At 48.2% G+C, this 25,411-nt stretch overlaps 1 protein-coding gene across 1 annotated transcript; it reads left to right on the plus strand.

The window, feature by feature from the left end:
• Positions 1-105: 105 nt before the first annotated feature.
• On the plus strand, positions 106-25,364 carry myo7aa (myosin VIIAa). The gene is given in 54 exon segments (XM_029170822.3): positions 106-772; positions 1,620-1,653; positions 4,216-4,332; positions 5,972-6,404; positions 6,583-6,696; positions 6,802-6,954; positions 7,475-7,659; positions 7,730-7,851; positions 7,958-8,100; positions 8,169-8,282; positions 8,358-8,426; positions 8,507-8,591; positions 8,667-8,743; positions 8,821-8,940; positions 9,035-9,177; positions 9,254-9,464; positions 9,540-9,675; positions 10,016-10,122; positions 10,356-10,409; positions 13,328-13,465; positions 13,679-13,837; positions 14,155-14,247; positions 15,026-15,120; positions 15,245-15,329; positions 15,416-15,634; positions 15,822-15,929; positions 16,040-16,249; positions 16,364-16,570; positions 16,763-16,939; positions 17,039-17,125; positions 17,193-17,320; positions 17,400-17,526; positions 17,600-17,719; positions 17,984-18,157; positions 18,284-18,511; positions 18,601-18,768; positions 19,145-19,262; positions 19,452-19,578; positions 19,663-19,832; positions 19,906-20,096; positions 20,201-20,325; positions 20,531-20,688; positions 20,788-20,873; positions 20,875-20,942; positions 21,018-21,173; positions 21,412-21,517; positions 22,004-22,117; positions 22,374-22,461; positions 22,539-22,645; positions 22,738-22,923; positions 23,073-23,189; positions 23,287-23,370; positions 24,001-24,120; positions 24,287-25,364. Coding segments are annotated over 51 exon segments (6,675 nt in total). The 5' UTR covers positions 106-772; positions 1,620-1,653; positions 4,216-4,332; positions 5,972-6,299; the 3' UTR covers positions 24,380-25,364.
• The last annotated feature ends 47 nt before the right edge of the window (positions 25,365-25,411 follow it).

Consider the following 25,411-nt stretch of genomic DNA (forward strand, 5'->3'; position numbering starts at 1 on the left):
GAGGAGCATCCGGAGGCCGCCGCTCAGCCGAGGGTTGGGTTTACATGTGATGATTGGAGTTTGGCTGTGGACTGATGCACAGCACTGACACAGTGGTTAGCGTGTTGCTCTCCTGACACTCCTGACCTCCCGGTCCTGAGCTCAGGAATGCCCTCGGCGAAAAAGCTGGCTTAAACAACCATGCGGATGATTCGTTGTGGCCAAAGGAGTTACCTAGTCGTAATTTGTGGTGTTTTTTCTAGTTTGACCCAGTAACACCAGCAGCTGAAGCACCTCCATAATAATGTGTTACGTCAGTCAATAGGTGTTGTTCAGCTGATCTGGAGCCTGAAGGACGCCCTGTTGGGATGTTGTTGTGTGGCATGACTGAAACCTAAAGTCAAACACGTTGCTGCTTAAACTGTTCTCTTTAATTTTGTGTAAGAGCTTCTCAGCATTTTGTGGAACCTGAACCGATCATTTTTACTGTGTTGGTTTTTATGTCACTTGTAGCTGTTTGTGTGTCTGATTACCACCTCCTGCGTTGTGCTTCATCACCCCCCACTGACTCTGTAACAGGGATCAGTGAAATGAGCTGCTTGTGGTATCAGAGGGAAGGAGAGTCATAGGGAGGAGGAGGGAGGCACTTGGTCCTTACAAGAAAACAGAAAGTAGCTGAGCCACAGAGGGAGGATCTGCGTGAAGGGAGAACATGAAGCTGTGAATCATCTTCCTCCAGCTGCTTCCACTGGAGACGGACCCTCGCTCCTCGTCTTCCTCCATCCAGCAGAAGGTAAGAGGCTCCACGTCTTCACAGGTTTGATGCTTTAGATTGGACACTTTTGGTTTGATTTGGGTGTTTCTGGCGTAGATGTGGTCCCTCCCTGAGCACTCAGTGCAGGGAGGCTCTTATCGCAGCCTTTTTGTTCTGATATCATTGTATGTGGCGGGTGTAGCTGAGGACACGGCAACGCTTATGTTTGGGCCCAATCTGGCGCTCAGCAGAGGAAACCAGGGTTTAATATTCTCTGCTTCTGTCTATAAACTCCAGCTTTGCCAGAATCCGAACATACATTGTGTTATTTATCAGTACATTCACTCTAAAAGATCATCATGTTGCTGCGTTTCCCACCACACACGCTCAGTACCTGCTCTACCTTTGTCCCAGACCAGTAATTAGATGCTGAAATATTAAGAGTGTGTGGAAAAAGCCAGTAAGGCTATTCTTTGTGTTAAAGTGACATCCTGACTTACATGATGTTTGTTAGTTTGTGTGTTTTTTTTCGTCTAAACATCTGAACTAAATTCCGAAATGATGCTGCCTCATACTGTAAATTAGTCTTCACAGAGATGATAACAGGCCTGGGGTCAGTTTGAACTGTTAAATATGAACCTTGGTGAGACTGAGAACGAGGTTTTGCTACCTTTGGACTGAGCTCTTTCCCTTTGTGACCTTTGTAAATCTTGGCTCCTTCCATCATCACAAGGATAGTTTTATGGTTTCAGTGAATAGAACCACCTCTGCATCATTCTGTTATTACGTTAAGCTTTAACCGTAAAAAAGATGTTAAATGTAAAATAGATAAATACTAATAACAACCTGCATATCTTCTGTTGAGCTGCTGATGTCCAGTCTGCAGGACAGGAACCAGAGCCATGGTGATTCTGCAGCAGGTAAACCACCACAGACAGCGAGGAGCAGGTGTCTGTTAATGCACGCACACACAGTGTAGTTGTAGTGAGATGTGTGTGTGTCAGTTTCTGTTTGTCTGTCTGCCTGCCTGCCTACCTGTGTGTCCATGCGTCTCTGTCTGTCTGTCTGTCTCTGTGTGTCCATGTCTGCCTGCCTACCTGTGTGTCCATGCGTCTCTGTCTGTCTGTCTGTCTCTGTGTGTCCATGTCTGCCTGCCTACCTGTGTGTCCATGCATCTCTGTCTATCTGTGTGTCCCTGTCTGTCTGTGTGTCCATGTCTGCCTGTCTGCCTACCTGTGTGTCCATGCGTCTCTGTCTGTCTGTGTGTCCATGTCTGCCTTTCTGTCTGTCTGTCTGTCTGTCTGTCTGTGTGCCCATGTCTGCCTGTCTGTGTGTCTGTCTGCCTGCCTGCCTGCCTGCCTGCCTGCCTACCTGTGTGTCCAATGCGTCTCTGTCTGTCTGTATGTCCATGTCTGCCTGTCTGTCTGCCTGTCTGCCTACCTGTGTGTCCATGTGTCTCTGTCTGTCTGTGTGTCCATGTCTGCCTTTCTGTCTGTCTGTGTGTCCGTGTCTGTCTGTCTGTCTGTCTGCCTGCCTGCCTGCCTGCCTACCTGTGTGTCCATGCTTCTCTGTCTGTCTGTGTGTCTGTGTGTTCATGTCTGCCTGTCTCTGTCTGTGTGTCCATGCATCTCTGTCTGTCTGTCTGTCTGTCTGTCTGTCTGTCTGTCTGTCTGTCTGTCTGTCCATGTCTGCCTGTCTGTCTGTCTGTGTGTCCATGTCTGCCTGTCTGTCTGCCTGTCTGCCTACCTGTGTGTCCATGCGTCTCTGTCTGTCTGTGTGTCTGTGTGTTCATGTCTGCCTGTCTCTGTCTGTGTGTCCATGCGTCTCTGTCTGTCTGTCTGTCTGTCTGTCTGTGTGTCCATGTCTGCCTGTCTGTCTGCCTGTCTGCCTACCTGTGTGTCCATGCGTCTCTGTCTGTCTGTGTGTCCCTGTCTGTCTGTCTGTCTGTCTGTCTGTCTGTGTGTCTGTGTGCCCATGTCTGCCTGTCTGTGTGTCTGTCTGCCTGCCTGCCTGCCTGCCTGCCTACCTGTGTGTCCATGCGTCTCTGTCTGTCTGTGTGTCCATGTCTGCCTTTCTGCCTTTCTGTCTGTCTGTCTGTCTGTCTGTGTGTCCATGTCTGCCTGTCTGTCTGTCTGTCTGTCTACCTGTGTGTCCATGCGTCTCTGTCTGTCTGTGTGTCCCTGTCTGTCTGTCTGTCTGTCTGTCTGTCTGTCTGTCTGTCTGTGTGCCCATGTCTGCCTGTCTGTGTGTCTGTCTGCCTGCCTGCCTGCCTGCCTGCCTGTGTGTCCATGCGTCTCTGTCTGTCTGTGTGTCCATGTCTGCCTTTCTGTCTGTCTGTCTGTCTGTCTGTCTGTCTGTCTGTCTGTCTGTGTGTCCATGTCTGCCTGTCTGTCTGTCTGTCTGTCTGCCTGCCTGCCTGCCTACCTGTGTGTCCATGCGTCTCTGTCTGTCTGTCTGTCTGTCTGTCTGTCTGTCTGTCTGTCTGTCTGTCTGTGTGCCCATGTCTGCCTGTCTGTGTGTCTGTCTGCCTGCCTGCCTGCCTACCTGTGTGTCCATGCGTCTCTGTCTGTCTGTATGTCCATGTCTGCCTGTCTGTCTGCCTGTCTGCCTACCTGTGTGTCCATGTGTCTCTGTCTGTCTGTGTGTCCATGTCTGCCTTTCTGTCTGTCTGTCTGTCTGCCTGTCTGCCTACCTGTGTGTCCATGCTTCTCTGTCTGTCTGTGTGTCTGTGTGTTCATGTCTGCCTGTCTCTGTCTGTGTGTCCATGCGTCTCTGTCTGTCTGTCTGTCTGTCTGTCTGTCTGTCTGTCTGTCTGTCTGTCTGTGTGTCCATGTCTGCCTGTCTGTCTGCCTGTCTGCCTACCTGTGTGTCCATGCGTCTCTGTCTGTCTGTGTGTCTGTGTGTTCATGTCTGCCTGTCTCTGTCTGTGTGTCCATGCGTCTCTGTCTGTCTGTCTGTCTGTCTGTCTGTCTGTCTGTCTGTCTGTCCATGTCTGCCTGTCTGTCTGTCTGTCTGTCTGTCTGTCTGTGTGTCCATGTCTGCCTGCCTGTCTGTCTGTCTGTGTGTCCATGTCTGTCTGTCTGTCTGTCTGTCTGTCTGTCTGTCTGTCTGTCCATGTCTGCCTGCCTGTCTGTCTGCCTGCCTGCCGTGTTGACACAGCCTGACTACGTGCTTCCTGCCGCTCTGCTGGACTCGTCAGCCTTTCTCAGCAGTTAAACTGTTCTGACAGCGTCCTCCCACCATTGAGGCCTAAGTGGGTCACGTCGATGGACCGGGGACGGCCTTCAGCTGCTCTGCTGTGGACGTTAGTCTCTCTGCTCGGTCAACAGAACATTTCATTGTGATAACTAGAGATCGTTGACTTGTGAATGGGAGCTGCAGATGCTGTTCTGATCTGTTTTACATCAACTCACTTTGGAGATCTTGCCTCATCTAAGATAACAAGATGGAAACCTAAGCTTTTTAACTAATATGTTGTTTAGTAAATGCACATGGTTACCATGGCAACGGGCACAAACAGAAAAGGACCTGATTGGCCACTGGATGGCTGGGACCCAGACCTACGGCGCCTCAGCTACAGATACACCACCCTGATCCAGGTAAAGTAGGCTCGGCCTGCAGAGGCTCGGTCCGTGTGTCTGCATTCACAGACATCACATGACTTTCTAAGTTTCTGAAGAGGTTGTTCATGTTCTGTGTTGGTATTTGCTGGACACATTCTCTCTGAGTCCACATCTGAAGCAGCTGCTCTGTGACTTCTAAACTCCAGCAGAGGGCAGAGCTGCAGAATCTGCGGTTCGTATCTTGGCCAGACAGCAGAGGACACGTGATAATAACTTGAACTAGAACTAGAACTTGAAAAACTGCATTAAAAGTGCAAATCTAAGTCAGCTTACATATATAATAAAGACATAAAATGGAGTATGTATCTACAGTGTAATGATATTGCAAAGGTTAAAAACTTAAAATGATGTCACTGTGTGCTTTAACCAAAACTGTTGAATTTTGCTTTTTTAACTGACACTGAAACATAAAAACGCGCTGCTGCGTCTTAATTACAGACAAATTCTTTGATCACTGAAGCTGAAATGTTTTTATTGTCTGTTTATTCTGTGATAAATGTCAGGCCAGTTATTGTGTCACTATCTTTCACCCTATGACCTTTGACCCGTCTAAATGATCAATCTAAATGCAAATGAGGAGCTGTCCTTCGTGTCTCTGGTTCAGTTTGCGTCATTAACTCTGTCCGATAAGGTCACAGAAAACCACAGTCCCAGCACTGAGGCTTTAGTGAGTGTTTTAATGAAATTGAACTGAGGGAATGAATGATGAACGGTGGCGTATTGATTAGGTTGCATTATGGGATGTTTGTGTCAGACCCTCAGAGGTTCTTTGTTAGCAGCTGTAAGCGAGCACCAGGCTCCTGTCAGGTCTGAATTATTTAACTGAGGAGTGATGATGTCACTGCTGCGTGATTCTGTGGCTCCTCTGGTCCACTGCGTCCGTCTGCAGTTGGATCCACTGAACCGTCCGTCGTAACAAGCCAGCGAGGCTCACTGCAAATGTTTGGTGAATCCAAGTTGGTGGAAGGAGACCATTCTATTACATAGTAGTTCAGCTTAAAAAGAACGACGGCCACAGCATTAGAAACACCTCCATTATAAAGTCCTGACAAAAACGGGGACGGAAGCATGAGGACAGACGACGAAGGCGACACTTCAATCCTCAGCCTTAAATAATTCAACGTGTGGTTTCTGGTGGTTGCTGCCGTCCACTTGGTGTCTGTGTGTGTATGTGCGTGCATGTGTGTGTGTGTGTCTGTGGTGCGTGTTTCTGTGTGTGGTGTGTGTGTCCGTGTGTGTGTGTGTGTGTGTGTGTGTCTGTGCGTCTGCGCGTGTCTATGGTGTTTGTGTCTGTGTGCGTGTGTCTGTCTGTGTGTGTGTGTGTGTGTGTGTGTGTGTGTGTAACAGCTGCTCGGTGGTGTAATGTTCAGGGTTTACCTTATTACAGACTTTGACCCCAGCTTTAAGTCCACTGCACAATAAATAAAGATAGAATTTCTGGTCGATCCAGTTTGATGTTATTTGCACCTGAGATGTAGAAAGTTGTAGATTGAATATTCATATTTTTTGCTTAATAACATTGGTTTACTGTGCGGAGCCTCAGCTCCGTTACTGTTACTCGTGGTCTCATGCTGTGTTTTGCTTGATGTTTATCGGCCATAACGTAACGCTGCAGTAATGGCTCAGAAACCCAACACCAGGGAACACACCTGAGGAAGCGACACCTTGTTGCCAGGGGCGACGCGAGGTTGTGGGTTGAGTGGAGGGAGAGGAGGACGGTCCACTGTCTCAGAGCCTGTGGACGGATGGATTTATTTCACATGAGCTGATATTCTTCGTTGGATCGTCTGAAACACACTTTTCCAGGATGTGCTTCCCTGCTTCTCGTCTGTGATCCTGATCAGTTTTTCCTGAGCAGAGCAGCTTGTGAATGTGCTGCAGTGGAGCTTTCTGCCCTGTGGACTAGACCAGAGTGTGACAACGAGCTTCTGACTCCACACGTCATGTACAGACGTCGGGACTATGTGGACCTGTATGAGAAGGATCAGGCCAAATGGGCGCTGATCCGCAACGTCAACACTGTGATGAAGCAAAGCACGCTACTGCCGGTGAGCTGAGAGTCTGACTCCAGCACTGTCTCCTCAAACAGCAACTGCTTCGACGTCGGGACAGGACGGAACCAACCGTCCTGTAGAAGCAGCTCCATAGTCTGAGTAGTGTGAATGTGTCGGATTTCACATGTGCTGTTTGAATCGGTTTGTGACAATTTTGCTCCTTGTCTGACAGGGCGACTACGTATGGCTGGACCTGAAAACTGGTCGGGAGTTCGAAGTGCCGGTCGGCGCCGTGGTGAAGCTTTGTGACTCGGGACAGATCCAGGTTGTGGACGATGAGGCAAACGTAAGCGCTGAACCCTGAGGGGGTCCAGAGGTCCAGAGGCCCGTGAGCGGCCACGTGTGGTTCTGTTGGAGCCGTCTGTGTGGTCACGGCTCCTTCTCCCTGCAGGAGCACTGGATCTCCCCTCAGAACGCCGCAAACATCAAACCCATGCATCCCACCTCCATCCACGGCGTGGAGGACATGATCCGCCTCGGAGACCTCAACGAAGCCGGCATCCTCCGCAACCTGCTCATCAGATACAGAGAGAAGCTCATTTATGTGAGTAAACCTGTTACTGCTGATGGACTGAAGAACTCAGCTCCAGCTCTTCTGGTACCAGGTGAAAGTGATCCTGTAGTGTTCTGTCTGTCAGAATAATGAAACCGTTTGCAGACATGTACAGTATTATTTTTAGTTGCTCTTCCTCTCCTCCTGCCGCTCCTCTTCGTCTTCCTGTCGTGTCTGAAGACGAACTGCGGTGGCCGGGTAAGTCACGCAGGACGTGGAGCATGACTCAACCAGAAGCTGCATGTGGCACGTTTTGAATGCGAGCTGCACAACCTTTCTGCTCACAGAGGTTCTGGAGGCTCCAGGTTCGACTTGTCCTGCAGCCTCAGTGCACGCTGTTGTTTCCAACATGGCCGCCTGTTCTTCCGTGGCCAAAACTGAGACGTTCTCTCTGTGGTCATCTGAGCTCTGAGAGCTGGGCCAGCTCGCCCCCCCACCACCACAACAGCAGAGTCTCATGTTTACTCCCTGACTACTACTCAATTACAGTGGATGGTTTTGTGTTCTGCAGACGTACACGGGCTCCATCCTGGTGGCGGTAAATCCTTACCAGCTGCTGCCCATCTACGCGGCCGACCAGATCCGCCTCTACACCAACAAGAAGATCGGTGAAATGCCGCCGCACATCTTTGCCATCGCTGACAACTGTTACTTCAACATGCAGAGGAACAACCGCGACCAGTGCTGCATCATCAGGTGGGAACTAACAGGAACCGGTCTGTGGCCACATACATGAACCCATCCTGACACTGTGTGTCTGTGACAGTGGAGAGTCTGGAGCAGGAAAGACTGAGAGCACTAAACTGATCCTTCAGTTCCTGGCAGCCATCAGCGGCCAGCACTCCTGGATAGAGCAGCAGGTCCTGGAGGCCAACCCCATACTAGAGGGTGGGTGAACCAGCTCCGTTTTTCATTTGCACTCAGGTCTGAAGCGTCACTGACCCTGATGCACGCGTCTGTCGAGTCAGGAGTTCTGTGTTTGTGTCTCTTCCAGCATTTGGCAATGCTAAAACAATCCGGAACGACAACTCGTCTCGCTTTGGGAAATACATCGACATCCATTTCAACAAGCGCGGAGCTATCGAGGGAGCGAAGATCGAGCAGTACCTGCTGGAGAAGTCCAGGGTCTGTCGACAGGTGAGTCTGAAGCGCCGTGGCCGCCACCACGGCTCAACGCACCCTTGATGCGTGAGTCTTGTTTGCAGGCTCACGATGAGAGGAACTACCACATCTTCTACTGCATGCTGAGAGGCATGACTGCAGACGAGAAGAAGAAGCTGGGGCTGAGCAAGGCCACGGACTACACCTACCTGACCATAGTGAGAATCCTTCAGCGCCTCTTCTGAGTCACTAAATCAGACTAAGGATAAGTGAATGAAAATGTGTCTCTGCAGGGCAACTGTACGGTGTGTGACGGTCGAGACGATATGAAGGAGTACTCCAACATCCGCTCTGCGATGAAGGTACAGTAGCAGCTGTTGGACGTGGAGCTTTCCTGGAGGAGTGGATCTGTCAGAAGCTGAGTGTGTCCTTTGCTCTGCAGGTTCTGATGTTCACCGACAAGGAGAACTGGGAGATTTCTAAACTGCTGGCTGCGATTCTACACTTGGGAAACCTCAGATATGAAGGTGAGCTCCACACACAGGTACAGACAGGCAGCATCTTTACACGTCTGTCTCTTACACGCTCTGTTGACCCTGCAGCTCGCACCTATGACAACCTGGATGCCTGTGAGGTGGTGCGCAGCCCTCACCTCAGCACTGCTGCCACGCTGCTGGAGGTGACGCCCGCACGTTAGCTTGCGGTGAGCGTCACACTCAGGCCTGGCTTCATCCTCTCTGACTGTCATGTGTTCAGGTGGATGCCAAGGATCTGATGAACTGTCTGACCAGCCGCACTCTGATCACCAGAGGAGAGACCGTGTCCACGCCGCTCAGCATGGAGCAGGCTCTGGACGTACGCGACGCTTTTGTCAAGGTGCAAACTTCTCTTGGGGTGTTTTCTACAGTATATCACACATACTGTAGAACAGTCCGCTCTGGAAGCAGTGACTCACTGCGTCTGCATGCAGGGTATTTATGGTCGACTCTTCGTGTGGATTGTGGAGAAGATCAACGCGGCCATCTACAAGCCTCCATCATCTCAGCCCAAAAATCTGAGGCGCTGCATCGGGCTGCTGGACATCTTTGGCTTTGAGAACTTCACTGTAAACAGGTGCGACGCACTCGTCTGCACGCGCGGTGCCTCAATTCTGCTCAGCGTCGTTACTTTCCTGCGGCTTTCCCTGCAGCTTCGAGCAGCTCTGCATCAACTTCGCCAACGAGAACCTGCAGCAGTTCTTCGTCCGCCACGTCTTCAAACTGGAGCAGGAGGAGTACAACCTGGAGCACATCAACTGGCAGCACATCGAGTTCACCGACAACCAGGACGCGCTGGACATGATCGCCATCAAACCCATGAACATCATCTCGCTCATCGATGAGGAGAGCAAGTTCCCCAGGGTACGTGTGCCTGCGCCATGCGCCGCAGGCCCAGGGCTCTGGCAGGTGTCAGTCAGTGTGTTGTCTCTCCTGCAGGGCACAGACTCCACCATGCTCAACAAGCTCAACTTCCAGCACAAACTCAACACCAACTACATCCCTCCAAAGAACAACTACGAGACTCAGTTTGGCATCCAGCACTTCGCTGGAGTGGTTTACTACGAGACCAGAGGTTAGAGCTGAAGCACCAGTCGCACAGAACTGTAGTGAGCCAACATAAACTCAACAACATGCACAACAACAGTAACGGCGGCCGTCTCTGTTAGTTTAACTTTGGCTCTGCAACATTTTAGCAGGTTTAGATTCTCATAACAATCATCATATACAAAAAAGGTTGATGTGTCTTTAAGCATAAACCAAGTGTGACTTCATGAAGCTGTATCCTTACCAGCTTCTGTTTCTATAATGATTAGTGGAGACTTTATTAGATCTAGTTGGTGATTTGAATATTGATGCTTCCAGTGTAGTTGTTGTCATTGTGTGTGTTCACGTTGTGTGTTTGTGTCCTGCAGGTTTCCTGGAAAAGAACAGAGACACTTTATACGGTGACATCATCCAGCTGGTTCACTCCTCCAAGAACAAGTTCATCAAGCAAATATTCCAGGCTGATGTTGCTATGGTAACACACACACACACACACACACACACACACACACACACACACACACACACACACACACACACACACACATTGTACATATTGAGCATATTGAGCATTGTACATATTAAGCCTTTTCTTCTCTGGTTCTCAGCATTACTCTGGTTTCCCTCCACCTTGATGTTCAATTGCTGTATTTTTTGCCCCTTTTTCTTCCTGTGTGTTGGTTTACCTGCGTGGCTGTGTGCTGCTAGTTTCTGTGTGGCTATACTCCTGCTAGTTCACCGCCTGCCAGCACAGCCAGCAAGGTAAAAAACCCCATTCCTCCAGATACGATCAAAACCCGCACTAAATGTCATCCCCTCATCTCCTTTTTCTCTTTTTATCCTCATATTCTCATCTCTTCTCCTTGTATGCTTGTTCTGTCATCTCATCTGGTATTAGAATACACACAGAATTTACTCATATGATTGTTTTGGTATCAACTCAATACAATTGTTACTAGGTCTTTGTATTGTTGAAGTGAACACAATCACATAATTGCAGTTTACATTAATGAATTTAAACTACAGTTTTATTAGTGTAATTGCATATTATTTATAGAGATTTTATACAAAATAATTAGTACATTAAAATTAACACTTAATGTGAATAACAAATTGATAGTAAGTTCCCATTAGTACTGCTTTGTAACCCAGATTTCAGCTAATCACGATAAGAGGCTTTAACTGCTGATCACTAACGAACAATGTAAAAATTATTTCCATGATCTGATAGTGTTCACGGTTTGAGTGTTTGTTGTAGATCTCCGTTTGACCACTGGGGGCAGTAAAGCGCCCTCACACCAGAAAAGATTCAAGATTCAAAAAACTTTATTAATCCCAGAGGGAAATTATTTTGCACACTTCGGTTGCTGTCACAGATGGAGGTACACATAGGAAGGTAGGGAGATTAGAAATAAGAATGCTAACACATCTACACACACTCACATCCAATTACTAGCTAAAGTTTTATTATACATGTTATTGCATGGATGAAGATCAACCCTTCCAGACAGAGGAGGAGTTGTACAGGCTGATGCACCGGTAGGAAGGTTCTCCGCTGGCGTTCTGTGGAGAACCTAATACTGATCAGCTGTGGCTGAAGGTGCTCCTCTGTCCAGCCACACACTGTGTGGGGGTGGAGGTGTCGTCTATAGAGAGGAGCTGGACCAGCATCCTCCTCTCAGCTACAGCATGTAGGGGGTCCAGCTCCACCCCCAGAACAGAACCAGCCCTCCTGATCACTTTGTCCAGTCTGTTACTGTCTGCTACATTCATGCTGCTGCCCCTCATAGACTCAGAACATCCTCAGCTGGAGCTGCAGACGTTAAAGGATCTGAGCCTCCTCAGGAAGTGCATCAATTCAATTCAATTCAATTTTATTTATATAGCGCCAAATCACAACAAAGTTATTTCAAGGCACTTTACAAAGTAAGGTTTCTGCTCTGCCTTCTTGAGCCTTCTTGTTCACAGCTGACGAGTTCTTTTTCCAGTCCAGTTTATTGTCAGTACACTCCCAGGTATTTGTACCTGGTCCAAGTACACTCCCAGGTATTTGTACCTGGTCCAAGTACACTCCAGGTACTTGTACTCGTTCACCACCTCCACCTCTTCCTTTTTAATAGTGAGAGCGGTGACAGCACTCACAGATTTCCTAAATTCAATCACCAGCTCCTTGGTTTTACCGATGTTCAGTTGGATGTGGTTCTGTCCACATGCCCACAAAGCTGTTCACCACTCCCTGATACTCTGTGACATCACCACCCTAGATATGTCCTACAATAGCAGAGTCATCAGAGAAGTTCTGTAGAACAGGACTCTGAGTTGTACCTGAAGTCTGAGGTGTAGAGGGTGAAGAGGAAGGAGACAGGACCGTCCCCTGTGGAGCTCCTGTGCTGCAGCCACTGTGTCAGACACACAGTTCTGCAGGCAGACGTACTGGGGGCGGTTGGTGAGCTGGTCCAGGATCCATGAGATCAGGGGGGGGTCCACCTGCATGTTCTTCAGTTTCTCTCCCAGCAGCGCAGGCTGGATAGTGTTAAATGCACTGGAGAAATCAAAGAACATGATCCTCACTAAGGCTTGTCCAGGTGGTTGCACGTGCGATGGAGCAGATGTATGATGGCGTCATCCACTCCTAGATGGGGTTGATATGCAAGGAGGGGGTCGACTGAGGGTTTGACTAGAGAACGTCCAGGATCAGCCTCTCAAAAGCCTCCATGATGTGAGAGGTCAGAGCCACTGGTCTGTAGTCGTTGAGGACTCTGGGACGTGGCGTCTTATTCACTGGCACAATGCATGACTTCTTCCACCCAAGAGGAACTCTCTCCAGCTGCAGGCTCAGGTTGAAGATGTGTTGGAGGACACCACAACGCTGGGGAGCACAGACTTTCAGCACCCTTGGGCTGATTCCATCAGGTCCTGCAGCCTGTTGGATGCAGCTTGTTCATTGTGTGTGAGGTGGGGGTGGATGAGCCCTGTGGGTGATGTGAACGGGCGTCTATCCTGAGCAGTGGGGGGTTCATGGGCCCAACCTGGAATCTGTTAAAGAAGTTATTAAATTAGTTGGCCCTGCCCACAGACCCCTTAGTCACCTGGCTGCTGGACCTGTATCTGGTGATGGTCCTCATGCTCAGAGTGATCGGAGCGTGCTGCAGCAAGGCTTGCGCACGAGACGCAGTTAGCATCAGGAAAAGCACTCATTACAGATAAACCTGTACCCAAACCTCAACCACACTGTTTCTGCCGCAGACACAAATACAAGCACTACAGTCCCAAAATGTAATTGTGACCATTTAAATGTTTTTACAAACAAACCAGCAGACTTTTGTAAAACATTACTGACTCATCAAAGACATTTAGCCCTTACAATGAATCCAGTGCAAACATTTAAAATGGACATTTAAGACAAATATACAATCCTATAAAAACTGCAAAAAAAAAGGCCTGCATTACTTTCTGGAACGCTGACCAGGTCACCAAATGTAAAGGATGACACAGTGCGGTTGAACACAAACGTCTAGGGAGAAGCTTGCGGTTGTCAGTGATTTACTTTAAGAAAGTACTAGTAATAGTTACCAAAATGAAACAACTACTGCATAGTTCTGCTCCTGCATGAGTAGTGGACTGCCCCTGGCTGTGGAGCTCACGCGCCACTTCCTGTGCTGCTGTGTGCTTGTGTCCAGGGAGCCGAGACCAGGAAGCGCTCGCCGACCCTGAGCAGTCAGTTCAAGAGAAGCCTGGAGCTGCTGATGAGGACTCTGAGCGTGTGTCAGCCCTTCTTCGTCCGCTGCATCAAACCCAACGAGCACAAGAAGCCGATGGTGAGTGGGTGGAACGTCACTTTAAACTGGAGCATTAGTGATTAGGAATATGATGCAGTTACTTAGAAGTTGAAAAAGAGATGTTTATAGCGTGTTATACAGTAAATTTGATTAGTAAGAAGAGCTAAACAGAAAAAAATACAGAGAACCTGCAATAAAAACAAAATTGGTGCTGCACCTGATCAGGAGTCAGTGAAACCCCCGTGTGTGTAGTTGTTCGACAGGGAGCTGTGTGTGCGTCAGCTGAGGTACTCCGGTATGATGGAGACCATCCGTATCCGACGGGCCGGTTACCCCATCCGCTACACCTTTGTGGAGTTTGTGGACCGCTACCGGGTTCTGATGCCTGGAGTCAAGCCAGCGTACAAACAGGTAAACTGCAGCTGGGTCAATGAAGAGGACGCTGCTCATGAAAGGTACTTGTCATTGTTAGTAAAGTACGGAGCCACAAACAGGTTTTATGGTCGTTGAGTCTTTATGAAGTGATGATGAGTTTCCCAGCTTGTTTCCTGCTGCAGGGTTTTAAACACACTCAGTGTTTAGATTCCTGGCTTTAATCAGATAGTTGCACATGTTCCAGCCAACAGCCCCGTGTTGAGCTTGGAGCCCTCTGTGTTATGCTTTTCTGCCTCTGCGCAGCTGGGGACCTTGTGTAAACAGTATTGGTTGTCGTTGTCTCTGTGGTTCAGGAGGACCTGAGGGGGACCTGTCAGAGGATCGCTGAGGCAGTGCTGGGCAGAGACGACGACTGGCAGATGGGGAAGACAAAGATCTTTCTCAAGGTATTTTACCATCAGAAAAAATTTACACTCATTAACAGTTAATTATGTTTCTGAAGAACAACATGTTGGTAGTGAAAAACAAGATTCTCATTCAGCTCATCACAGAATGTCCATGTCTCAGACATTTCCTTACAGTTTAGTTTGTTGCTGCTGTTTGATTCATCTTGTTTCATCAAATAAATATTTTATTTTTTATTTTTTAATCAAGAATCATTTTGTTAAACCACATCAACCATTTTTCTTTTTACCTCACAGTATGTGTCCATGATGCTGAGTCTCACTATTAATGAGTTGTAAAATACTGACTGTCTAAATTGAACATATACATGCTGTTTACAGTCATTGCTTGATAAATTACATTTAATCATTTTGGTTGATCATTTCCTGAAATGTCAGTGAGTCTGTGGCACCCGCAGTAACAGGAGTTTCATGGTCCTCAGCTGAGAGTGCTCTTACTTGTGCCTTGTTTTTGGCACCTCTTACTGCTCGACTGAACAGGAAGCAGAAGAGGAAACGGAGTGAGGGAACGAAAAGCAGGGAGAGCACACGCTTCCCAGGACATGGCCCGACCGGCCACAGAGCTGGACACAGGAAGGAGACGGCGTTTGTGTGGCAGATAAAAAGTGCTGAAACTGTAGTTTACGGCTCTCTTGACAGTCGTCCTTATTTCAGCAATAATAGCTTTGTTGTTGTAGTTTGTGAAGTCTTCAGCAGCTTCTAAGGTTCTTGATGTCGTCAGGGTGAGTTTTCTTTTGTAATCCTCTGTCCTGCATTGCAGGATCACCACGACATGCTGCTTGAGATAGAGAGAGACAAGGCCATCACTGACAAGGTCATTCTCATCCAAAAGGTGGTTCGAGGGTTTAAGGACAGGTACACGATTTTGAGTTTTGTTTGCTTGGACTAATGATGATTATCTCACTGTTCATGCTCCAGCTGTGCAGCAGGTCAAAACCCAATACCTGAGAACCAATATTCAGTTTTTTTCTACTTTCAGATCGAACTTCCTGAAAATGAGAAAATCAGCAGTTTTGGTCCAGAAAACATGGAGAGGTTATTACTGCAGGAAGAACTATGGAGCTGTGAGAAACTGTGGATTAGAGCCGCCTGCTCTTTGGTGTCATTGATCATGAATAAATGTCTTCGCTGCCTCCGTTTTCTGTTTCAGATGCGTGCGGGCTTCTCCCGCCTCCAGGCTCTGGTTCGTTCCAGGAAGTTGTGTGCGTCCTATCATGTGGCTCGTCAGCGTATTACGGCTTTCCAGGGTCGCTGTCGTGGCTTCTTGGTGCGTCGAGCATTCCGACATCGACTTTGGGCCGTCATCACCATTCAGGCCTACACCAGAGGCATGATCGCTCGCCGTCTTTACAGGAGGCTGAAAGGAGAGGTGCGCACACAGGCATGCACTCACTCACTCACTCACTCACTCACTCACTCACTCACTCACTCACTCACTCACTCACTCACTCACTCACTCACTCACACACACACACACACACACACACACACACACACACACACACACACACACACACACTAAGGCTGAGCCACTGGTGGTGTTCTCTGCCTTCCAGTACCGCCGGAGGCTGGAGGCAGAGAAGATGCGCTTGGCTGAGGAGACCAAACTAAGAAACCAGATGTCTGCAAAGAAGGCGAAAGCTGAGGCTGAACGCAAACACCAGGTAAGTGAATCACACTTTTATGCTTTGAAGTCATCGCACCCTGTTCCCACACCAACAGTGGAGTTGTGCTTCCAATTATCTGTCTGGTTGCTTTTCATTCGGTTGTCTAGGAGCGTCTGGCCCAGTTGGCCAAGGAGGATGCCGAGCGGGAAAAGAAAGAGAAGGAGGATGCTCGGAAGAAGAAGGAGCTGGTGGAGCAGATGGAGAAGGCCCGGGCTGAGCCTGTCAACGACTCAGACATGGTGGATAAGATGTTCGGCTTCCTGGGCACCACAAGCTCGTTCCCGGGCCAGGAGGGACAAGCCCCCGCCGGCTTCGAGGTCAGGATACATTTAATCTTAGTGTGGCTGTGATGACGGTGAAGCACTCGGTGTCCTCTCCTTGCTCCAGATGAGTGTTAGTTGAAGCGTTACTGACGCCCGCCTCCTCTGCAGGACCTGGAGAAGACCCATCATGAGCTGGACGAGGAGGATCTGGACGAGGCCCTTCCTCTGCCCGAGGACGACGAAGAGGACGATTTATCAGAGTACAAGTTTGCCAAGTTTGCTGCCACCTACTTCCAGGGCACCACTACGCACACCTACATCAGACGGCCTCTCAAGCAGCCTCTGCTGTTCCATGATGACGAGGGAGATCAGCTGGTTTGTCACCTTTGACCTCTGACCCCAACAAAGAAGCAGTTTCTCTGTGGGATCATGTTTTTAAGTCTTAAATTATTATTTATGAAAGAACAGAACAACTACAATTAAAATAAATGAGCTAAGATAAATTAAGTATTTTCAAGTTAATTAAATGGTTCCCTCCCTAACATTGGTCTCTCCCCTCTCCTCCAGGCTGCTCTGGCTGTGTGGATCACTGTGCTGAGGTTCATGGGAGATCTGCCAGAGCCCAAGTATCACACGGCCATCAGTGACGGGAGCGAAAAGATCCCAGTTATGACTAAAATCTACGAGACGCTTGGAAAGAAGACGTACAAGAGAGAGCTGCAGGCGCTGCAGGGGGAGGGGGAGGTGAGGAGGAAGAGGTGCTATATAAATGCTGTGATTTCAGTCAAGGCTGGATGATTTATGGTGTTGTTGTTCTGGGCTATATCCCGTCTCACTTTTCAGGCGCCTCATGCTGACCACAAGAAGAACAGCGTCCGACACAAACTGGTGTCCCTCACTCTGAAGAAGAAGTCCAAGATCACTGAGGAAGTGAGTCAATGAAAGCACACAGTCCCTCTGTGCCTTTGCTGTAAAAACACACTGTGGTTAATTCCAGGTGACAAAACGCTTGAACGACGGCGAGTTTGGTTTACATGGCAACAGCATGTTGGAGGACCGGCCGACGTCCAACCTGGAGAAACTCCACTTCATCATCGGCAACGGGATCCTGAGACCTGCACTAAGGTCCAGCACTACAAGGATTCAGTGGTATGGGATCTCTTGGCTCTTTAAATACAAACCAATTTACCTGTTTGTATTCAAGGGATGAGATCTACTGTCAGATCTGCAAGCAGCTCAGTCAGAACCCATCCAAAAGTTCTCACGCTCGCGGATGGATCCTCATCTCGCTGTGCGTTGGCTGCTTTGCTCCTTCAGAAAAGTTTGTCAAGGTCAGAGCATACAAAACCTCCAAAATCTGACCTGTCGATTTTTTAGGCTTATTTTTCTATTTCTCACCCACAGTACCTGAGGAACTTCATCAGCAGCGGGCCGCCAGGCTACGCTCCGTACTGTGAGGAGAGACTGAGGCGAACCTTTGTCAATGGGACGAGAACACAGCCTCCGTCCTGGCTGGAGCTGCAGGTAGACACACACACACACACACACACACACACACACACAATGTTGGCTTCAGTCTGTAACAGGCTCTGAGGAACTTCTCTGGCTCAAAGGCTGTAGACCAATCACAGTCAGATCCTCATTGCAGCTTTTAGCTACTCCGCTCCTTGTTTCTGGAGTAAATCCGCTGGTGACCCGAAATTTGCTCCGTCAGGCTGATGTACAGTACTTGTGTTTAGAGGGACATTTTCTGCTTCGAGACAATGTGACACAGAAATCTTCATGCAGGCCACTAAGTCGAAGAAGCCCATCATGCTGCCGGTTACATTCATGGACGGCACCACCAAGACTCTGCTGACGGACTCGGCCACCACAGCCACGGAGCTCTGCAACTCCCTGGCTGACAAAATCAACCTGCGGGACCGATTTGGGTTCTCCCTATACATTGCACTGTTTGACAAGGTAGGTGTCACCTTTACTGTAAATATCTGATCTTTGCGCTTAAATGCAAAAACAGTTAGTGAAACTATGTGGAGCTCATAAATGAAAGCGGGCAGAAGCAGTGACACACAGCTTCTCCTCTTGCAGGTGTCGTCTTTAGGAAGCGGCAGCGACCATGTGATGGATGCTGTGTCGCAGTGCGAGCAGTATGCCAAGGAGCAGGGAGCCCAGGAGAGGAACGCGCCCTGGAGGCTGTTTTTCAGGAAGGAGATCTTTACACCCTGGCACAATCCCAATGACGACCAGGTCGCCACCAACCTCATCTACCAGCAAGTCATCAGGGGCGTCAAGTTTGGAGAGTACCGCTGTGACAGGGTGCTGGCTTAGACAACACTCAGCTTAGTACACAGGACGACTTCTTCTACTGTACATGTATCTGAGCAAACATGTTTCTGTGGTCCCAGGATGACCTGGCAGAGCTGGCTGCTCAGCAGTACTATGTTGACTACGGTTCTGAGATCCTTCTGGAGCGTCTGCTCAGCCTCGTCCCCTCCTACGTCCCAGACAGAGAGATCAGCACGTCAAGGACCGTGGAGAAATGGGCTCATTTCATCATGGCCGCACATAAAAAGGTGACCAAGGCTCTGAATGTCCTGCCAGTCAACACATCTGTGGGTTCATCCAGAGCTTTTTAATAATAAGGAAGCTCCTGTAGGATTGTAGGTTGAGTCACTTTATTGACAACCAAGTACAGTAGTGACGATGAGATGAGGTGATATCCTCGCATTAATAGTTCACCTCTAAACTCAAACTCAGATGAGATAAATAAAGATAAAATTAGTCAGTAAAATGGAATTTAATAATAATAATAATAATAATCTGAGTGGGGGAAGATTTTACCATTTCAAGCCTGAAACCTGTAAAATGTCTTCAGAATCACTCTCCCAGCATTTAAAATCCTGTAAAACAGTTCTGATATAGTGTTTACTGAGATTGCTCTGTGTTCAGGGCATCTACACCCAGAGGAGGTTCGACCCTCACAAGGTAAAGGAGGAAGTGGTGGACTTTGCTCGCCACAAGTGGCCTCTGCTCTTCTCTCGCTTCTATGAAGCCTTCAAATTCTCAGGTGGGCGTCTGTGATCGATGTTGACAGGGTGCTGTGGTGGGAGCAGCAGCTCACAGCATCTGGAGACTTTGATAATGTAATGTTAACATTTAATAGTATGTTGACAGTGTTTCTTTATATTGTGATGTGTGCTGTGTCTTTATTTTGCTTGGGAGCTTTACATGTTTAGCTGCTCCTGTGTCTGCTCAGGTCCCAGTCTGCCTAAAAACGATCTGATCGTCGCCGTTAACTGGACTGGAGTTTACTTTGTAGACGAGCAGGAGCAGGTCCTCCTAGAGCTGTCCTTCCCAGAAATCACTGCAGTGTCCAGCAGCAGGTGAGGCATGCTAGGGGAGGCGGGCGGGCGGCTGACTCGACGGGACGGCAACGCTTTATCTGCTGCGTTGTTTGTGTGTTTGAGGGGAGGAAAGCTGCAGGGCCAGAGCTTTACGTTGGCAACGATCAAGGGAGAGGAGTACACCTTCACCTCCAACAACTCGGAGGACATCCACGACCTGGTCGTCACCTTCCTGGAAGGCCTGAGGAACAGGTCCAAGTTTGTGGTTGCACTGCAGGACAACCCAAACCCGAGTATGTGTTGAATGCTTACAGTAATTTTCAGTTTTTTTGTCTGGTTGAAGAAATGAGTCCTTTTTTCCCACAGCTGGGGAGGAGTCAACGTTCCTCAGCTTTCTGAAGGGAGACCTGATCGTGTTGGACCAGGACACTGGGGAGCAGGTCCTCACTTCAGGCTGGGCTCATGGCATCAACGAAAGAAGCAATCAGAGAGGAGACTTCCCAGCCGACTGCGTCTACGTGCTGCCCTCCATGACCCGGCCCCAGCAGGAGATAGTGGTGAGGACAGGAGGGTTTCACGTGTCAAAGACATGTCGACTGAGCCTGGAGTCGCAGCAGTGTTGCCTCAGGTTGCTGTAATGTGATGTAACTCGTTCAATCAGACGCTGGTCACCATGACACCAGACCAGCGGCAGGAGTCCGTCCGCATTTCACAGCTCGTCCTGCCAGAGAGCGACGAACGAGTGAAACCCTACACGCTGGAGGAGTTCTCCTACGACTACTTCCGGTACACGTCAAGGCCACTAAATACACAGAATGTTGTAGTCAGTAACAAGAAGTAATTGTTGGGGTCTCTCACAAATGATTCACTTCAGGTTTTAAACAGATCGGCTGCTTGAACGTCAGTTTTCACAGATGTGTGTGTGTGTGTGTGTGTGTGTGTGTGTGTGTGTGTAAACGTCCTTCATCACATCTTGATGTTACTGTTGCAGGCCCCCACCCAAACACACCCTCAGCAGAGTGATGGTCACTAAGAATCGTGGGAAGGACAAACTATGGAGCTGCACTCGAGAACCACTCAAGCAGCCGCTGCTGAAGAAGGTGGTGAACCACGAGGAGCTGGCGCAGGACGCCTGCATGTCCTTCATCGATATCCTTAGAACAGCTGCACCAGTCACTGGTGGCATCATGGTTCATTATATGGGTCAGTGACAGCTGTTTACAGTTTGTTCCTTGACCCTGGTCTCACCTATGATGAAGTACATGGGTGACTACCCATCCAAGAGGAGCCGCTCGGTCAACGAGCTCACAGACCAGATCTTTGAAGGAGCTCTGAAAGGCGGAACCTCTGAAGGACGAGATCTACAGTCAGATCATCAAACAGCTGACTGACAACCACGTTAAGTATGTGAGCGACTCGGAGCTGCTTTGAGCCGTGACCTTCCCTTCTTCACGCAGGCTGTGTCTGTGCTGCTGCAGGTACAGTGAGGAGAAAGGCTGGGAGCTGCTGTGGTTGTGTACGGGTCTGTTTCCTCCCAGTAACGTGCTGCTGCCACACATCCAGCGCTTCCTGCAGTCGAAGAAGCACCACCCGCTGTCTGCAGACTGCATGCAAAGGCTGCATAAAGCCCTACGGTGAGACCTGCACCTGCACCGTGTTCATCATGGGTGAAGGTTCACTTCTCTGCTCTAACTGTTAGAACGGTTATGTTTTAAGAAGCACGTTTGATCCCTGCTCAGTTTTAAATGAATTCATCAGCCGGCGCATTGTGGACCCGCACAAATACAATATTAGTACGGCACAAGTACAGTATTGTTTGTAATTATTTTATATTTAAAGTAGATAAAGGTTCTGTTGTTGTTATGGTAACAGTAATGGCGCCAGGAAGTATCCTCCTCATTTAGTGGAAGTGGAGGCCATCCAACATAAGACAACCCAGATTTTCCACAAAGTTTACTTCCCTGACGATACAGACGAGGTACAGGACACACACGCACACGCACACGCACATGCACGCACGCACGCACGCGCGCACACACACACACACACACACACACACACACACACAAAGACACATACACACACGCATGCACGCACACACACACACAAACAAACACACACATGCACATACACACGCAAATACACACATGCACGCACACACAAAAACACACGTGCACACAAAGTGGGGCCCCACCATTGACATAATGCCTCCCTCGCCCCTCACCCTAACCATCACTAATAAAGGCAGACGTCTAATCTTTGCTCTAATCTGAACCAAAACTCAATTCTAACCTCAGCTCTAAAATCACTTCTTGACCCTCAAACAGGCCGTCAAAGTTGTGTGGCTCGGCCAAGGGGCCCCACAAGTGACCATATGGCCCCACTTTGGTAGAACTGCAAGGACACACACACACACACACAAGCGATTGAAACCGGGTTATTTGTATCTGTTTTCCACCTGCAGGCATTTGAGGTGGAGTCTAGCACCAAAGCCAAGGATTTCTGTCAGAACATCTCAGCCAGGCTTTTGCTCAAATCTCCTGAAGGATTCAGCCTCTTTGTCAAGATCTCAGACAAGGTAAGAAAGAAGCACATTAACCTCTGGAGTCTTACATTGAATTATTAAACTCTCCTCCTTGAGGCTCCTGTAGTCAGCTTGTAGTTCTACTCATTGTTGCCCAGGTTGATTTGACAGCCGCTGTGAGACACTATAAAACTTACCTCACATACTTTGACTTAAAGTTTGAATATTGACTATTAAAATTAGTGAAAGCTGATTGAGATTGAGACTAGTGCAGGAGGAATAAAGTGTTATCATGACATATGACCTGCAGGTGATCAGTGTCCCTGAGGGAGATTTCTTCTTTGACTTTGTGAGACATTTGACTGACTGGATCAAGAAATCCCGACCAGCTAAAGATGGTCGGTACTAGCACCGTAAAACAAACACCGCTTAAGAGTTTAGGGTTGATTGGAGCCACTCTGCCCTCGTCTTGCAGGAATTGTTCCATCTCTGACCTATCAGGTGTTCTTCATGAAGAAGTTATGGACCAGCACAGTTCCAGGGAAGGACTCCTTTGCTGACTCCATCTTCCACTACTACCAGGTCTATACCTTTATGACCGACATACTGTATTAAGGCAGCAGTGCCTCCTGTGCTTCTCCCAACAAAGTTTTCCTGTTTTCTGTTTTGCTTAGGAGCTGCCAAAGTACTTGCGTGGATATCACAAGTGTTCACGAGAAGAGGTTTTCCAACTCGCAGCACTTATCTACCGTGTCAAGTTTGAGGAGGATAAATCCCACTTTCCCACAATTCCTAAGATTCTCAAGGAGCTGGTTCCCCAGGATCTGATCCGTGTGATGTCACCAGATGACTGGAAAAGGGTGAACACAAAACCTATTCTCAAACTCCATTATAGACTTGGATGGTTTAATTATGTAATTACACTGGAGCACTGGACCTGGAGTTCTTAAAAGTTCACACTTGTAGTTCCTGTATTTGTCTGGTATTAACTTGTTTTACATCACAACAGTCTGTGGTTGCGTACTTCAACAAGCAGGCTGGTAAATCAAGGGAAGAGGCCAAACTGATGTTCCTGAAGATCATCTACAAATGGCCGACGTTCGGCTCAGCCTTTTTTGAGGTCAAGGTAAAGACACCTCAGCTCTGTATAGAAATGGAGCTTCAAGCAACACTTTACTGTTGATTGGTCATAATTAAACATCAATGCAACTCTTTGCATTTAGCAAACCACAGAGACCAGCTACCCTGAGATCCTGCTGATCGCCATTAACAAGCACGGAGTCAGCCTCATTGACCCAAAGGCCAAGGTTTGTATTAGAGTCCAGGGATCTTCAGCAGTGTTAACAAAAGAACTGGGGCCTCATGTACAAAGGATGCTCAAGCACAAGTCCATGTCTACGCGAACATTGAGATGTATCAATGACTATGTGACCGTGAAAATGTGCGTCTAGCGTGGCTCCCTGGCAGGCGTAGATACATGAAAAGGTAAAAGTGGGAAACTGTTAATCACCTGAAAACGATCGTTATTCACACCGGAATAAAAAATTAGAAATAATTAATATAGATACAATGTCTGCAATTAGATGAGAGGATAAAAAACATGCACAAATAGAGCATTACAGTACACGTTCTATAACACTGGCTCTAGTTGGAACAACATCTGAGATCTCTGTCCAGAAGAGTGCAGTGCTAAGAACAGCTGCGCAGGACCCTCAAGTCCTAAGAGCCTAGGAGGGCTAAAGCAGTGAACCGTGTGTTAGTGATGTAATTTGATTTTAACAATCCATGCACCTTGGCTGGATGCGACACTGGCGTCACCACAATGGACAGTGGTCCAAGGCATCACTCTGGGGGTTTATGTGTTTGCTCAGACACATGGAAAGTTAGAGGGAACTCTGCCTTTAATCCCTTCTTCACTACATCTTGTGTTTATGCAGGACATCCTGACCACTCACCCCTTCACCAAGATCTCCAACTGGAGCAGTGGCAACACCTACTTCCACATCACCATTGGGAACCTGGTCAGAGGAAGTAAACTGCTGTGTGAGACTTCACTGGTGGGTGGCAGCACATAACCCAAACCCACCCAGTTACCGCACATAGAGCCCATGTAGCACACGTTAGATTGGTCCTGTAATAATGAGCCAAGTAGAGAACCTTTATTGGAATAGTGTCTGGTACCACAAATGTCACCAGACTCTTGTGTGTCCAACACACTTGCAGGGCTACAAGATGGACGACCTTTTGACCTCGTACATCAGCCAGATGCTGACCACCATGAACAAGCAGCGCTCCAGCCGGGGCCACACCAAGTGAACTTCTTACTGGCAGGAGGCTGTGGAGCTCATCCGCCACCTGCGTCCCATCGGTCACTACTGCAGCTGGGGGCGCACGTTTGCCCACCAGCTTTGGCGGATGAGCCACAGTCCTTCTGCCAGCTCAGACGGGTCCAAGCTCACTGGGGAGAGTTCTGACCCGGGTGAAAGCTGCAGCCATGGCCAGCAGTACAGCTTCTATGACGAGGATGAGCCGTCCAGTGAGGACGACTACCTCTGAGGTGTGGTCCAGTTCAGTCTGTACCGTCACTCCTCATCGGACCCGGTCACAGCCAGTACAGGCCTCAGGTAACAGCAGCAGTCATTCCAACACTTTGACCTGTAAAACCATCTTCATTCACCACAAATCTATAATGATGTTCTATAATGACCAGTAGTTGCTGCTGATTCTTACTGTATATGAACGTGAATTATTATATCAAAGATTTCTATAAACCTTTTTAAAGTCGCATTGATCTGCTCATGTGTCATTTATGATTTTGCTTTTTAAATAATATTTAGTTGACACTACTTGTTTAACATTGTACATTACTGTCCTGATGTTTCCTGTTTTCCTGTGTTTATTGCTAACCACAGGTTTCAGTCTTTTGTAGAAGAGGCTTGATTTGATGTTTTTTGTCCCTATGATTAGATTGAGGTTTGGTCTGTTGGTGACTTGTCCCATGTCAACAGTCTCGCGTTAATTCAAAAAAATGTATTTATTTCTGGGGAGATGCAGTAGCTTTAAACTGCGGTTTGTTGATCAGAGCTGCATATTTGCTAGAAGAGAAACTGGTCCGTGAAGATTTATTGATTTAATGAGTGACATAAATTCTTTGACCACCTGATGAGTTTTAACGGTGCCAATTACTTTTGTTTTTTTGCATGTTTTGACGTTTAGTATTTCTAACTGTAACTAAAAGTAGCTTTAACACCAGCTTTTTACTTTGTGCTTTGTATTAAACATTAAAGTTGTTTTGACTCGACTGAATCAGCCGTTGTTCCTGTGTGTGTACATGCAGGTAGAACGTTC

This window comes from Betta splendens, chromosome 13 (genome assembly GCF_900634795.4).
Source record: "Betta splendens chromosome 13, fBetSpl5.4, whole genome shotgun sequence".
In the NCBI taxonomy this organism is placed as follows: Eukaryota; Metazoa; Chordata; class Actinopteri; order Anabantiformes; family Osphronemidae; genus Betta; species Betta splendens.